Source organism: Pleurodeles waltl, chromosome 3_1 (assembly GCF_031143425.1).
Source record: "Pleurodeles waltl isolate 20211129_DDA chromosome 3_1, aPleWal1.hap1.20221129, whole genome shotgun sequence".
Lineage (NCBI taxonomy): Eukaryota > Metazoa > Chordata > Amphibia > Caudata > Salamandridae > Pleurodeles > Pleurodeles waltl.
Window position 1 is genome coordinate 208,332,812 of NC_090440.1, and position 16,064 is coordinate 208,348,875.

At 42.2% G+C, this 16,064-nt stretch overlaps 1 protein-coding gene across 4 annotated transcripts in view; it reads left to right on the plus strand.

The window, feature by feature from the left end:
• Positions 1-10,443, plus strand: part of PEAK1 (pseudopodium enriched atypical kinase 1) — a 490,737-nt gene extending 480,294 nt beyond the window's left edge. For all 4 annotated transcript variants that reach the window (XM_069222205.1, XM_069222202.1, XM_069222203.1 and 1 more), the window contains one exon: positions 7,343-10,443. In XM_069222205.1, the coding sequence (XP_069078306.1) occupies positions 7,343-8,524 (1,182 nt within the window). In that variant the 3' untranslated portion in view covers positions 8,525-10,443. The remainder of the gene's footprint in view (positions 1-7,342) is intronic.
• Positions 10,444-16,064: the final 5,621 nt, after the last annotated feature.

Here is a 16,064-nt window from a genome sequence, read left to right on the forward strand (position 1 = left end):
TTTATTTTTTCATTTTATTAGTTTCAGTGAGCCAACGACTATAAAACATCACAACATTCAAAAATACCTAAGCTTAAAAAAAATCCAGAACAGCAAAGCATCCATTTGTAACAAATTAGGATGAAGTTTCCAGCGCACATAAAAATGTACCTAGAGCAGGTTTATGCCCTGATGTTCTGTTATTTCTACCAGCACCATGGCAGAGAAGCGCATGCTGCAACCATTTTTTAAAAAGATCGGATGCAAAATGTAAGCAACATAAATTTAAGAGTCTGTGGTCAAAAATCAATTGACCATGTGTCCAGTGTGAGACACAATGTGAGAAACAACAATGCAATGTAGAGACAACCGCCACCCAAATGCTCAATGACTGTCTTTGGAAATCACATTGCTCTGACCCATTCATTTTTAGTCCACTCAGCCTCAATGTGACCTTCATTAGAGTCAGTAACTGAACCATACATGTCAGTCTCACACTCCACTGTCTCATATCATAGCTGAAGAGCAGAGCTCAGCTGGGCCAAATGAGTGACTCCGAGTCAACTGTCTATGCAAAGATGTCCCAATTAGTGATGAATCATAACTTCATTGAATGTTCATTCATTGTGAATGTTGGCCTTGGGACTCATTTCTGACGTTAGATGGTACTTGTCAACCGATTCATGAACATTATTTGTACAATATAACGCACAACCCCATAAGTGACCCAACTCAAAACATTAAAAACTCAAGTTGCAGACGTGTTTACAGTCTTCGGCGTACAATACTGACAGTCTCCTTCTAGGGAGAATAGAACAGGTGGAATTTGAAACATGTTGGACCCTGGGTGTCCACGGCCCACCTCATACTACCCCAGTTGTTTTTGAGCTGGCCAATGTCATCAGGTGGCAGGGAACCTGTCTCATGGTTATTCTTTTAGGAGCCACCTAAGAAGTTGATATTACAGAAGAAGAGGATCATATGACAGATAGATACTGCCATACTAAGGTCAGATATCGGAGATGAATGCTGTATTGCTGTCAGGTGGTCATTAGACAAAGTGTAATAGTGTAAGGTATTGGACATTGTAGCAGGTAGCTGAAAGTGGCAGAGAGGGAGGGATGGAGAGAAGAGAGAGAGAAAAAGAAAGGAAAGATTGCTACTCCTGCTCTGATTGTTTGGTGACTACATATGATGTTTAGTCGTGTGGTACCAGGACATCAGGCATACGGGAGGTAGTTGAAGTGGAGAGAACGTTGGCTTTATCACCCGCTGCAGTGTGGGATGATCAGCATGAAGGACATGATTCTGTTTGTATTTGCAGTGCATGGCTGGCATGTATGTGAGGTTTGGTTGCCTGTGATGATATACTGGAAGTGGGTACATATCGTAGCCAAGTACAGGTGCTGTTGATTGTGTGGTCCTCAATGTTCCAAACAGGAGATGTATTTTTCTTTCTGCCTTACCTAAGGATGCACAGCCAATGGATGTCCGAAGATGTTAAGAAGAGGATTGCTTACTTATTGACTGCAGAGTTGTATGTGTGGAGCTGGCTGGGGAGGCGGGGGAGGCGGATGGAATGTGTGGGCATTCTCTACCAAAACCATAATTAGTAGGAATTGTCAATTTAAAATAGTTACTTCATCATATCAATTCAGTCAGATGCAGCACTTGCTGACAGTCATTTAAATAGAATATCAACAAAGATGAAATAAGGAAAATATAAAAGAGTTGGTGAAACAGCAGTTTTCTATGATGTTTACCAAACTTTGAGTTGCTGCCATTTTCTTAGTCCAATGTGGGACTGAATTCAGTGGTAATTGTGAACTGCCTGAAAATGCCTGTCCGCTTCCCTCTTTTGGAATCTCTGTTGATTTCAGATGTACACCTGGATGCTTTAAAATGGATGACGGTGGGCCATAAGGCCAGTGCAGATGTGTAAGCATGGGCATAATGTCACATCTTTTGACCACATAATAAGCATGACTCTGAGTGAAGCACTACCCGCTGAGGAGTGAGTAATATTTTGGTATGCCCGCCAATCCGTATTTTGTATATTCCTGTTGACTTTAGAAGGACAGTTTAACCTCTTGATAGCGTCTCTTTTGCACTTGCCACAGCCAACACACACCACATGGCTTCAATGAGGTGTCCTACAAGTCTCTGGCAGAAGTTAAAGTGAACCCTACTGCAGCAAGCTGATTTGGAAGTCCAGCACAACGAGTTTGCTCAACCAAAGTTGATTCAGGGTGTAGCAGGGAATCCTTGAGGGTTAGCAGGGAAGCCTTGAAGGTCAGCTATAATAAGTGAAGCTTAAGGGAGGCAGTTTTGATAACTCTATTGACTTGCTGAATTGTCTATGCTGGATTGAATATCACCAATTGGAAGTTACAGGTATGAAGCTCTTAAGCCCTTTGCATTCTGAGTTAGGCAGGTTAATCATCCTGCGCAATCTTCAGGCTTGGAAATCATGTTACCGCAGTGGCAGTTCTATCTCTTAGTGGTTTCCCTTACATGTTTGTGTGTGGTGTTATGGAGGATAGCATGCGGTTTTGAGATAAAACCATGTTTCCCCCTCCTCTGACATGCTTTCTATGTGCAAAGTCCTCCATGTTATACCTTAAAGAATTAGCAGATGTTAATGTACAACTATTGAAATGCTGTGTGTGTGTATATATATCTATATATATATATATATGGATATGTATTTTACCTGCTGTCGGTCACCAGTTATAGTTAGGACCTAGTTTCCCTAGAAATAGCGTTTTTTCACTTGGCTGGATCTGTGGCGCCGCTTGACGAATCTTCACAACATTTTCCAAAAAAATGTGCCCAAGGGTCTTGTTGTGCTTAGAATGTTCGGGATGGTCCGTCAAGCGAGGGCCAAGAAAAGGGGGAGGTAAAAAGAAAGTGTGTTTCCCATTTGAATTCTTATAGGGGTTTTGAACACGACTACTGCCCGAACTCGCTCGACGGAATTACACCACATTTGGCAGAAAGGTAGCTTTTGGTCAGGAAATCATGCTTTTTTTTAGTTGGTGTAAATCTGCTCAGTAGTTTTTGAGATTTTAAAGGAAATAAGTGCCTATATTTAGAGCCTCCAGAACCTGGAAATTTCCTGCTGGGATCTGATTGGTTGTCAACACTTCAAACAAAAAGTGTAGGCAGCCAATTTGGGACTCTGCTTCAGCTGAGTCCCAAATAAAAAACAAAAGAGGTTAGGGTAGGACCATCCTAAACTCCTTAGCCTTCTTCCAGAGCCCCCTCCTGTGATCCCGCTAGGGCTGAGAAGCATTTTTTTTTTTAATTCTCAGAAAAATCAGTGGCTGGATTTGCGGATTTTTCAGAGAATAAAAAAAAAAAAAAAAAGTGCGGTCTCCCATGCTCTTAATTCATTTTCCCTTTGTGGGCCAGGTCCCGAGGGCATTGGGGCTTTAATAGTAAAGGAGGGGGGCATGCAGTGTGCCTGACAGTACTCGTGACATAAAACATATTAACAAATCAATCTAATAATTTGTTTGTGTTGGGGCTTTTATCAGCACGCATACGGTATCCAGTGTTACCAGAGTTTAAAGTGCAATGTGCCTATCATCACCCTTGAACTAAAATATGGGTGGCATGTTACCAATTCATTCTAGTAATTCCGCCCATTTGGAGGGGTGGAGCTCCTATAACCACTCATACACTAACATTTTCATGCCCACATGGCAGCCAATGTGCCCCAATCTCTTCAGTACGCAGTACAGTTGATTTTGGTATTACCACGCGCTAATGTGCAAAATGCGCCTAAGTACTGACAGGAAAAGTAAATTGCCCCTGAAAGCACCCTCAGTGTCGGCCTCCTTTCTTGGAGGTTTTGCGAGGGTTGAGTTTGACGTGGCGGAGTGCTGGCCCTCTGGCGTGGAGCTGGGCGACTTAAGTGATCATTTTAGCAGCTCATCAACCTAATGTGCTGCTATCGGGAAAGGCATCACAAACCTACCCATGTTGGAGACATTCATCCAAAGATGGGGTCTGTTATGAAGGGCTGCATACTTGCACCTTTTTAAAAAAACATCTGGACAGTGTGGTAAGGTATATTTTTCTGACCAGGTGTCGCTTGAGTACAATGTTTGGGCTACCGTTAATGAATAATCCTCCTTATCCAAATTCAGTGGTAGAACTCATTTTTCACGTGTTTTCCGATTCTAAATTGACTAGTTATCATGTGTTGGTTGTGAGGTTTGATGAATTCCTCTACCCCTTTGAATATTTCCCCATGCTTCCTTTTAGTATTGCTGGTATGTTGAGTGTAAAATGATTTATTTTCTGATAATCGTGTAGAATGGATTTATAGATAATTTTTTGCTAGTCAGAGCAGTGTTGCCTCCATTCAGTTTCTTGTGTTTAAGGGTTGTTGCTTTGCAGTTTGGCTTATGTGGTGAAGCACAGAATTCTCTGTGTTTAGGAATGTTTTGAGCACTTTATGCTTTTGTAAGACGCGTCTTGAAGTTCGATACGTTTTTCACTGTCGGACAGAAACCTTTCCATCAAATGTTTGGTTTGCTGTATTTTAAATCAGTTGCGTAGAAAGACCTCCTTAAACTATTATTGATTTGTGTTCCTTACCTCTTATTCTTCGCTAATGAAGTCGGTCAGACGTTTCTTTAAGATGTACACTTTGACTGTTGCAGCATCGGTCACGCTGTTCCCTTCCAAAAATATTTTCTTTTAAATAGTGTTCTTTTTCGAGATTTGCGTTTAACAACATATGCTACTTCGGCGACACTAACACCGTATATTTCGGTGCTTCTCTCATGCAACATTAAGCCTGTATTAAAAAGCAAATAAAAAATACAGTTAGCGTGGACATTTTTGCTCTGTGGGTTGGATAGAACATGAATATTATTTGTGCCTGAAAGGCCACGAGTGACCTCATTCTAGCAGGAAGTGACCAGGGGTTTGCTTTGTTACATGAGGTGACTAATCCAAAGCTAACTGATGCGGCTCTCTGGCAGGAAGTGTCTGTAAACGACTTCATTTACGCACGACTTGTCTGTGACATTGCCCTGTGTGACGGTGCCCCTTGTCCTTCTCTAAACCTCGGTAAATCCTGTGGATATGGGGCAGGGTTCCACGTACCAGACACGGCTTGCATTCCATGTATCTGGTCTGAGATCGTCCTGCGGTTCTTTGTCAATATTAAACACCCTTTGCTCCTGTGACCATAAAATAACGGAATCTTAGGGCCAGATGTACGAAAGGATTTTACCCATTCTGTGTCTATGGGAAAAAGCTTACGTACATATGGCCCTTAGTGAGTTGTGACCAGATAGCAGTGCTTAATTTGTGCTTGTTGTGTCCGGGGCGGAGCACAGGCAGTTATTTTTGAGGGCCTGCACTTAATTTTTCTGCCTCAAGCATTTACTGCGAGCCAAATACACATATGGGAAAGACGGGGAAGAGAAAAACGAAAAGCGTCACAATGGGGGAAAGCAGAAAGCTGCAGGAGTGAGCTGACGGGGTCGAGAGTGGCTTTAATATATTTAAGAGACCCGAGATGACTTCAGTATTCCGCTGCCTCATTATTTCGTGTTGGTACATTTAAGTTATCAGCAGCGTGTTTAAGAGGAGGGCTGAGCACCGGCACGTTTTTATTTACAAATTAAGCACTGGCAGAGAGCTGTCCCTTGGCACGACCTCTGGGCCCAAAGGGTGCAGTCTCATGAACATTGACCCTTCGACATTACACATTCCTCGGCATTTTGACCCTCCTGTCTGCACTCGGGTACCTCCATCTCACAACTTTAATCTGTGTAACTAGCCCAAGGACTCCAGTGGTGCCTTCTCGTCAAACCTGCAAGGCCCACTTCAAGTGTCGCAAGGGGAACTTGTTTTACCCTTTGACCTGCTTCTCGACGCTTTTTGCTATTTTTCTCTCTTTCTCGGTCTCTCTCTTTCTGTGACTCTGTCACTATCTTCTTTCTATCTCTCCCTCGCTGCCCCGCTGCCAGCCGATCTCTACTTCCTCAAAATTACCCTTACCTTTCCTTTCCGTGGCCCTTACTATTGTAATCCGTTTACCGTTTCTCTCGTTTTGCCTCCTGTATTTGTGAAAATATATCTGGTGTTTCCGTCGCTTCTTCCTCGTGCTCCTCTCTCTGTTTCTCACTTTTTCAGTTTTTTTTTCTTTGTTCTCCACCGCTTTATCTCCCTCATTTATTGGCTCAGCTCAGATATTTCCCTTTTCTAAAACATTTTCCAAATCCTGTGCCTCTCCCGCCCTCTCCCTCCCTTTCATTTTTCATTTCCCCACTTTTCTTATCTTTATTTCCTTCTTTCCCCCATGCATTATGAAAAGCTCCCCTAATCTGTCTCTGGTTCTGGAGGCGTGCATGTGCTGGAAACTGCATCCCAGAATCCGGATCCCTGGATGGGTTTTGTGTGGGAGGACTATATCCGTCGTGCACACATTCCTGAAGTCAGTCACCAGGACCTTTGGATCTTGCACTTATGCTTTCTTGGAAAACCCCCTCGGAGCTCGAGACACACAGGGTGGGCTGAAAAAGAAAGGACAGAATTTGCCTTGAATTTCTTGAAAACCCATAGTAGAAGTTTTACGATAATTTTAAATGTGTGTTAAGAAAACTATCTTAGAAGAAGTTATTATTTACATGTTGACTCCGCCAAAGTAATAGGGCCTTTCACCAATTACCATACGCGGAGGAATCAATTTCCAGAAAAGATACGTTAAAAAGGTGATTAGTAGAAAGATCAGATTGAGCGGTGGTTTGTGCAAGCAAGTGTAGAAATACAAGGTGGCCTCGGGCAGGCTAGTTTACATGACCTGTAACTGAAGAGTGGTTGACAATTGATCTTGCCGGATTCTTGGAGGGCACTGAAGATCCTTCCAGATAGGCAGCCTTCGCAGACTATTTAGGTGTTGGTGCCATAGCAATGACTATTGAGCTCGCATACAAGTCTGGAGCCAATCTGAAAAGGTTCCCACCTTGATGCCAAAGTAATATCTAGAGTCTGGGAGAAATGAAAATTGGTGTGTTTGCAGCAAAATCAGCCACAAGGGTTACAAATCATTTCTCTGCCCTTCACTGCGTTCTACAGACTCAGCATGGTTTATGCCAGGCTACCCCACCTTTTGAAAGTTTTAAGTTTCAGAGCAATGTTGAAGGGTAGGTGCCTATGCTAAAATAGTGCATACAATGCGGGAAAACCAGGAAATACAATATAAGGAAACTTATTTGTTGAGTAACATGACTAAGTGTACGCCAGTTATAAAAATGACACATTGTGAATTACCATCCTGTGCATCTTACTTTGCTTGAATCTATTTTATATTTACCTTTGTCTATTTCTTTTTTTTCAGATTTGTAAAAGTAAGGCTAAAGAGTCCCAGAGGCAGTATTACCACAGCTTGGCCGTGCGTCAAAGTCTATCTGTGAATTTTAACATACAGCAAGACTGCGGGCATTTCCTGGCTGACGTGCCTGTTCGGCTGCTCCCATGGGAAGATCCTAACTCTCCGGACGAGGAGGAGGAGGAGGATGAAGATGATGTGAGCAAGGAAGAAATGGGGAAAGAAAATGGAGGCAAGAAGAAACAAGATTCTACATCTAGCACTGCAAAGTCCCAAAAATGCAACATTGGCAACCAAGGGACCATAAGCAGGCAACGTAGTCGAGTTGTAGTCATCACCCGAGAAGTACCGTACCAAACTGTGGCTGAGTTTGTAGAAGAGGCTAAGACCAGGCACACCAAAAACCCTGACTTATATGAGAGGCAGGTGTGCCTTCTGCTCTTGCAACTGTGCTCCGGACTCGAGCACTTGAAACCGTACCATGTAACCCACTGCGACCTTCGTTTGGAAAACCTATTGCTGGTGCACTTCCGGCCTGGGGGTGGGCTACTTAACTTTGAACCTGTAGAAGTCAACCCAAACTCTACTTGTCCAGCCCGACTACTGGTTAGCAACTTTTCACAAGCCAAGCAGAAGAGTCGTATAATGGACTCTGAAGTGCTTCGGGACCAGTCTCGCCTGGCGCCTGAGATCATCACAGGAACTCAGTACAAAAAATGTGATGAGTTCCAAACAGGTATACTGATCTATGAAATGCTTCACCTGCCCAACCCTTTCGAGGAGAACCCAGAACTGAAAGAGAAAGAGTACACCCGTGCTGATCTTCCACCCATTCCCCACCGTTCCCTCTACTCTCGGGGACTCCAGCAGCTCGCCAGCTGTTTGCTGAACCCTAACCCATCAGAGCGCATTCTCATTTCAGATGCCAAGGACATGCTTCGTTGCCTACTCTGGGGTCCACGTGAGGATGTTCTTTTGGCACTTAGCGCAGTCTCTGGCTCCGCACAACGGGATGCCGTGCTCCAGAACTGGCTGGACATCAAACGGACGCTACTGATGATCAAGTTTGCAGAGAAGTCCTTGGACAAGGAGAGCGGGGTGGGCCTGGAGGATTGGTTATGTTCTCAGTATTTGGCCTTTGCCACTGTAGAGTCACTCAGACGCATAGTGAGACTCATGCACCAACATTAGACCTTGTTACCAGTGAATAATGCTTACAACCCTTGCCCCCAATATGCACCCTCGCATTCCTTCATCAGCTTCCTATAGTTGCCACCAATCTCAGGGGACTGAAAAGTGAGTGAGTGGATGTTTGTGTGTGAATGGGATTTGTCTGCTCCTGAGGTCACCTTCCATGAGTGAATAATGTCCAGGGTTAAATCCTGAAACTTCTGAAGTGCCATCTCCATTAGCATGCACACATTAATATGAACTGCTTTCATTTCGTACATCTAAATCCTCCTAGCTGAACCGAACAAAAACCCTTTGTTGCTAGCTTCTGTGTTTTCCCGACCCGTTCTGTCTGTATCAGTGAGAGGGCAGAGCAAGTGCAGGGCTGGGCACTTGGCGCTGAAGATTTTGTTTGAGGGCAGACGGTACATATGTGTCCGCACTAACATTCAAAGATAGGACACAAGTTTTAATGACAATCTTATCTGGGACGCTTTTGGGACACCAAGGAGGATCGTGTTAAAAGATGCTTGCAGCTGGTTGACGTGGGTTTAGATGTGATGCTGCAGAATGTCCCACATCCTGTAGGAGGGAAGGACTACTCAAAGACACGAGGACCCAACAGTTGTGAGATGATGATAGGAAATGGGTATTGGAAGACAAAGTACAAATATTGTGTACCAGTAACATTAATAATGCTATGGTAGTGTATACAATGCGTTTAGTTACTTGAGAAGATGACAGATAATGGGAAGCAGAATCATCCTTTGGGCAGAGTTTATCGGAATGGTTCTGCAAAATGCAGAAAGTCCCTGAGGAAGAGAAGACCATGCAGGTGGTGGAAGACATCAAGCATCCACAGAACCGATAATTAGTAGGGTATTGAGAGACTAGGGGCTGGTCCTGTGAGTCCCCGAGAGCACTGTGATGTAAGAAGCAAGATAGGTCCAGCGAGGAAGCCAAATTGATTGTAAAGGGTAACAGATGGCTGCTATGTGATTGGCTGGCCCAAGGGGGAAGTTGAGGGACGGATGCTGGGAGGCTGTGGTTTTAGGCATGGTTGGTGCGACACACATTGCAAGCTCACGCTTCACTCCTATGGATATATGTGCAATTGTTGTATTCTTTTATGATTTTTATTAAGAATCTGTATATTACAGTGTTTAAAGTTACAGTACCGAATTTTACACAATGCTAACTGCAATACCGCCTCCCCTACCTCTAGATGGCACATAAATACCCACACATCTGTTGCCTCGCTCTGTGCAGAAGTGTTTTATCTGTGTTTATAAGGGGAAGCTGGTATTTTCACTGAAACAGTTGCTCGACTGCTGGCTCCTTGGGAGAACCTGGGTTGCCAGAACAGAAGCTGTAGCCCCACAGGTAAAGATTCCTCTTTAAGCCTAGACCAGCAGAGAACAAACAGCGTGGCTGGAATGTGGCCTGGGGATCCTTCTTTTTGTCTCGGTGCCACCCATCTGTGGTGTTGCCACGGTGTTCTGCAGTCCAAACTGGCTAAAGCAGTATTATGTAAGAATGACACGGTGCGTGGCTGGTAGTGTCTAGTTGTGAATGATATAATTCTCTCCGAATGTATGGCGTTCAACGCAAGTTCTGATTGTGAGATGGGCACGATTCGCTGGCAATGAAGGTGCCGGGTGGCTCTTAACGAAGGTCCACTTCACAATGCTCCGCCTCCACTCCGATATGTGTTCTGTTCATGCCACTGCCGCCTATTTATTTTTTACAAATAAAGTTAAAAATGAGCATTTGTGGGATTTTGACTTGCTGAAATATCTCCAAACACTTGGGAAATTCAACTCGAACAGGGTGGTTATGGCATGCGGCTACTGCCAAGCAAACGTCTTATGTTAACATTTTTTTTGTGGTTTGTTAATGTTACCTGGCAAAATATGAATAAAGTGCACTTATAAATAATATGTATGGTCACCAGATACAGTTACCATTGGAGAACCACAGCAGATGCCTAGCTGTCACCTTTAATCCAATGTTTTTACAAGCCCAGGTGCTCAAAGTTGCAAAGGGGATACACAAATGTAGACAGGAAAATCCATTCCAGGTATGATTAATGTTTTCTTGTAACTATAATGATGCACATCACTCCAGTACCATTTCAAACCCTGCAGTGTAGCAGCTACAGCTATGAGAATAACTACTGAATTACCGCGCTGATGGCAGGCTTTGCCATGACAGCTCCAGCCTTTTAAGTACCAAGGGTGGTATTCAAAATCAAGGTTGTGCAATGCACAGGGTTGGACTTCACTGTCCTAGTCTCTAAGATAAGGCAGGCTCTGAAAGGGTAGATCAAGTAAAGTGTTCAATTACAAAAAAAGCAAACCATGTGATTTTATTAGCTTTAATAGTCTTCTATGCAGTTTCCTCCTTCTGATCCTTGCTTTACCAAATTGGATATGACCTGTCCATATGGCACACCAAAGCTGCCAGAATTCACCAGCGTTGACTGTTACCACTGGGTATTTCCCTTTCTTCATTGGAAAATTGTCAAATACTTTAGGAACTGCATTACCGTAATGCTGTTACCACTGTAGGGCGTTAACACATTATTTGCTCATAAGGGCTCAAATCAGGAAATCTCATGCCACCAGTATCTCAGGTCAGTTATGTATCTAAACTTGCGAAGGGAGATTTAAAATCTGCAGTAATCAAATCAACATTTATTTATTTATATATATATATGTATATATATATCATAAATCATAGATAAATACGTATACACTGAATTGTGAAAAAGTGAGTTAAACAAATGTGTTTGATTTGATGGTTGTAAATTTTTAGCATCAATCATATCCCCAGAAATCTCACTTTATAAGTCTAAACTGACCAGAGATATGTGTGCGCGTGTGTATGTATATATACACATATATTATTTAATTGTGAAAAGATGACTTGAACAAATGTGTTTGGTTTGATGATTACAAGATTCATCTTGATTGTCTCTAACTGACCATCATCATTTGTCATACTACTTCTTGTAACTTCTCGAAAGTTAACTTTGTCCTAACTAATGAGCCAAACTTGTTTTTGCAACACGAATCGTATACTTGACAGAATCCTGCTGCTGAGCACAAAGAAAGATTATCACATTGTGTACCTCATTTTCCATGGCTTCTCAAGGGGGCGCAAAGAGCTGCAAAAAGAAATATTAGGCCTCAGTGGACCCTCTGAAGAGACAATCACGGTACTCCACTCTTAAACTGGGTTCTGGAAACCAAAGCTTCAGACCCCAAAACTGCAATAGACCATTCCCAAGATGAAGATCATCGTAACGCAAATTTTTTTACTTTGTCGAATATATATAGTAATTCCACTAGTCAGTTAATTCTTTGACCTACTGGACAGAAGTCCAGAGTGTAGCAATAAAGACTTAGGGGGTTATTACAACTTTGGAGGAGGTGTTAATCCGTCCCAAAAGTGACGTAAAGTGACGGATACACCACCAGCCGTATTAAGAGTTCCATAGGATATAATGGACTCGTAATACGGCTGGTGGTATATCCGTCACTTTACCGTCACTTTTGGGACGGATTAACACCTCCTCCAAAGTTGTAATAACACCCTAAATGAGCTATCCCAAGTGCTGTGGAGTTTTAGAAGATAGCAATGCTAATAATAAAAGGTAAAACTTCTAAGCCTGTTTTCCGGGAAGGTGCTGAACTAGATCTAATGTGCATCATTCGAGGAGTAAATAATGATTCACAGTATTAACCTGTTTTATGAGGGTTTATGACACCAAAGCAACGGATCCACTTCTCACCACCGTGAAAGGGTCTAGAGAACGCAGGTCATGGAGGTTTCATTAAGCCTACTGGACATATATCTGTATTTTCACTTACCTGGTGTACTTGAACACTGAAATTATCACCTGACTTAGATTTTATATGGCTAGATTAGGTTAAGTTTAGATGGATCAGGGTAACCTCTTTTGTTGAGTGAAGTAAATGTTCTCAGTAATGTAGGAGCCCGAATTTTACTATGTGCATGCAATGAAGGTGTTGGGCAGGTGTCCAGTGGGACATATAGAAGGGTTTAACCTTGTAGATTACGATTGCATTATTAGTTGTGGCAGACGTAAGATAAGATAGTTGTGTGCGATAGGGGTGGTCTGTTTAATCAGTGCAACCAGTGTTAACTGTTAAATCTTGATGTAATGGCAGATAGGTGGTTTTACTATAATATAATTCCTGCAGTGATGAAGAGTATTTATGGTTGAAAAGCGGTTTCTTGTGTTTAAATTTCATGGTAGCTCCTTAGAGGGTTTTGAAACTTGCTAATAAATGGCTGTTGTATTCAGCCATTCATGTGCCTTTAAAATGAATCTCAGGAAATTCGAAGTAGACCAGTGGAGTGTGTGCGAAAAGTTAGAGAGTTTTAATGTCGTTAAATACGAGACTGAAGATATAGTAAGTGTTAAAGTAACAGACAAAAACTCGGTCAAAGATGTGAACCACCCTTATTAATTGAATGTATGAATCTTTTTTGATGTCCAGTGGAACTAAATATTTGATTAGTTAAGTGGCAGTCATAAAAATGGCAGTGTTAACGTTTTAGCTGTCAACAGCTTCTGTGGCCGATTTTTTTTGGAGGATGGAGAGATAGAAGGGGACTTCTTAACAGGGCGTCTGCATTGCCTAACCCCTGGAGGTAGTCCTGCAAACTGTTCAAAGAGGTGTTACTTGATATTGAGATCCTTCTTCAAGATAATGTATTTCTTCAGGGCGAAAACAATGTCTCCACCTCTCTTACTGAATCTTGGCAAAGAAAGCTTTATTGTGATGTGTTTTTTAACGCAGTTGGTTAATGTGGATTAGGTCAAAAGCACTGATTATAGTAAAACAATATAAATACATAAATGATGAAAAAACCAAACGATTCTACAGCAAAAATAGCAATAACGAGAAGACAATAGTAAATCAAGAAAAAAAGAAAGACATTCTTTTAGCTTCATCCAAAACCCTAGATAATGAGTAGTTGTGAGCATGTCTATCAACAGAAAATTTCAAAACAGAAAGAGGATGGCACACCAGAGGTTGGACATGAATGTTTTGGAGTTGAAAAGTCTGCACTTCCAGCGTAAGAATAAATAGACTGATAGACGTTCGAGAGCCCCCAGATTTTTAATTTAGCTGTCAAATATTGAGGGTGATTTGTATGAATTGTTTTGTGGGCTAACATACAACTTTGAGTATGATCCTGAGCTCTGCTGGCTGAGCTTATTAAGAAAAAGATGAGAGGTCTGAGGGAATGTTCTTCTGCTCAGGCGGGCAAAGGGAACTTTAAAAATCCCTGACAGTCTTCTAAAATGTAGAGATATTTTGATTAGAACTAAGTTTATCAATCTGGAGAAATATAGATGATATTTCCTCAGCTAATCTTGGAAAACTAGGGCGTTTTGTATTGCAGATTTTGTAGCACTTATAAATCTTGAATTACGAGTTATTGCACTGCTATTTATATAATATTTTCCACAATCACTGACAGTACACGATTCGAATAAAATGCCAAATTTCTAAGTCCAGTGCGCACCAAATATCTTTACGTCTTCATGAAAAACTTTGGCATAGGTCTCCTTTCCCAGCACCAAAGTGCTTATTCGATCCTTATCTGTCATTGCCTCCCGTGTCTGACACCTTTGGGTTGTTGATGTCCTTGCAACAGATGTCACTACAGAGATAATATTTTCTTATATTTTATCGTCATGGACTTCCAGATCTAAACATTCTGGGGGTGCTGAGGCATAGTCTCACATAATCTCTGAAAATGATGTAAAAACATTTTACAAGAATTCTCCAATCAGAACTCGGTCACAGAAGTGATGCCTCAAGTTGTCCTCTGCCTCACCCCTAAAATTACATACCATGTGTACATACGCTGTGACTTTATAAGACCTGGCTGTAATAAGCCTGTGCATACTATCAAGTGACTCATACTTTTGCATGCCTTTGTCACAGCACAAAGCCTTATGTAATTCTTTGATAGTCTGTCTTCCTCCATGTTTATAAAGATGAAATTGTGAAATTATTCTTCTCCTGATTTTCCAAATCGACTTATTTCAGCCCCTCTGTTATTATCATGTAATGCAGAAAAGATGACGTCTGCCATTATCTTTGTTAATACTTATCTGAAGGAAATTAACCCTCTCTTCTCAACTATGTCTTCCAATGTGAGGAGCCCTGATTGTTTGCTGCCTTCTCCCACAAGCCCTAATATTAATGGTAGATTTTTTTTAAACAGGCTAAATAGCCAAACCTTTGGTTAACCTACATTTGAATATTATTCATTTTGCAGCATGAAATCTCTTCTATGTTCACACAATGCCACTATCTAGTGGTTGGGTCCAAAAGTGTTTTTGTTTTAATCAAAACTTTGTTAGCTCGTGGGTGGGAGTTTATATAGGTGGACTCTCCTATATGATTGGACGCTAATCCAACAATGCCCATGTGTGCCCACCATCTTAGATTCTTTATTTCCGCCTTTGGGTACAGAGGTGCATCGGAGAGCTCCTTCTGTTTTTTAAACTGAGGTTTTCGAGAAGTCCTCAAAGTACAAAGAAAAGCAGTCAAGGGAACCAAGATCAGTGCTCGACACTGGAGAGGGTTTTTTCAGGGGTTTGTCAGGAGGCGTCAACATTTGGAGAATATTTCTTGGTCAAAGTGGAATCCTTGGAGTCCCTCACTGCCATTTTAGCGTATGAACACACTCTTCTAAGTTTGCCTGAACTACCACTGAAAGTTCGCCCTCAACGACGACCACCCATTCCGTATGTTTTGTCTGCCTCAAGACCATAAGTTGTAAGATTGTTTTCTTGTGCACTTATTTTAAACCAAAGATCCTGGCTCACAGAGGCACGATTCTTTGGGCACATTGGGCAAGTAGAGGCATGGTGAGCTTGTCTGGGTTGGAGAAACAGAAGACTGGTTCTCTGTCGATGGATAGAGAGGTTTCTCCAGTGGCGATGTAGAGGCACATGTGGAACACCAAGATGCCAAATACAAGGTATAAGAAATTGAAAATATGCACCGTAGAGACCCGAAATCCCACAGTGCTACATGCTTGTAAAACACCTGATTGGTCGAAGAAGAAAGTAGTCAAACACACTCAAGACTCTGAAGCATTACTCATCGAGAAACAAACCATAGTCATTAAAAGCAAAGTCCTCAATGCTGAAGAGCCATGCAGTCAAGGAAGTGCAAGGTACTTCCCATCTCACTGGTAAGGATACACAGAAAGGCGTCACATCGAATTCTATAGGCAATCAAGAGCGAAGAGGGAAGGAAGGACAGGCACCACTGATGAAAAAGGTTCATGGGAAACCAAAACTTCCAACATTGGCAACGTCAGAAAGAACAGGGCATTGGAGGTCGAGATAGAGAAGTTAATGAAGAAGAAGCCATGACTCCTTTGAAGACAGCAAGGTCAGCAGGGGTTAGGAGAACCACACAGGAAATTGTAGCAACAGAGCAGGAAGGAACATCCAAAGAAAGTCAGGACACAGATCTGGGGAAAGAGGAGAAATGTATTT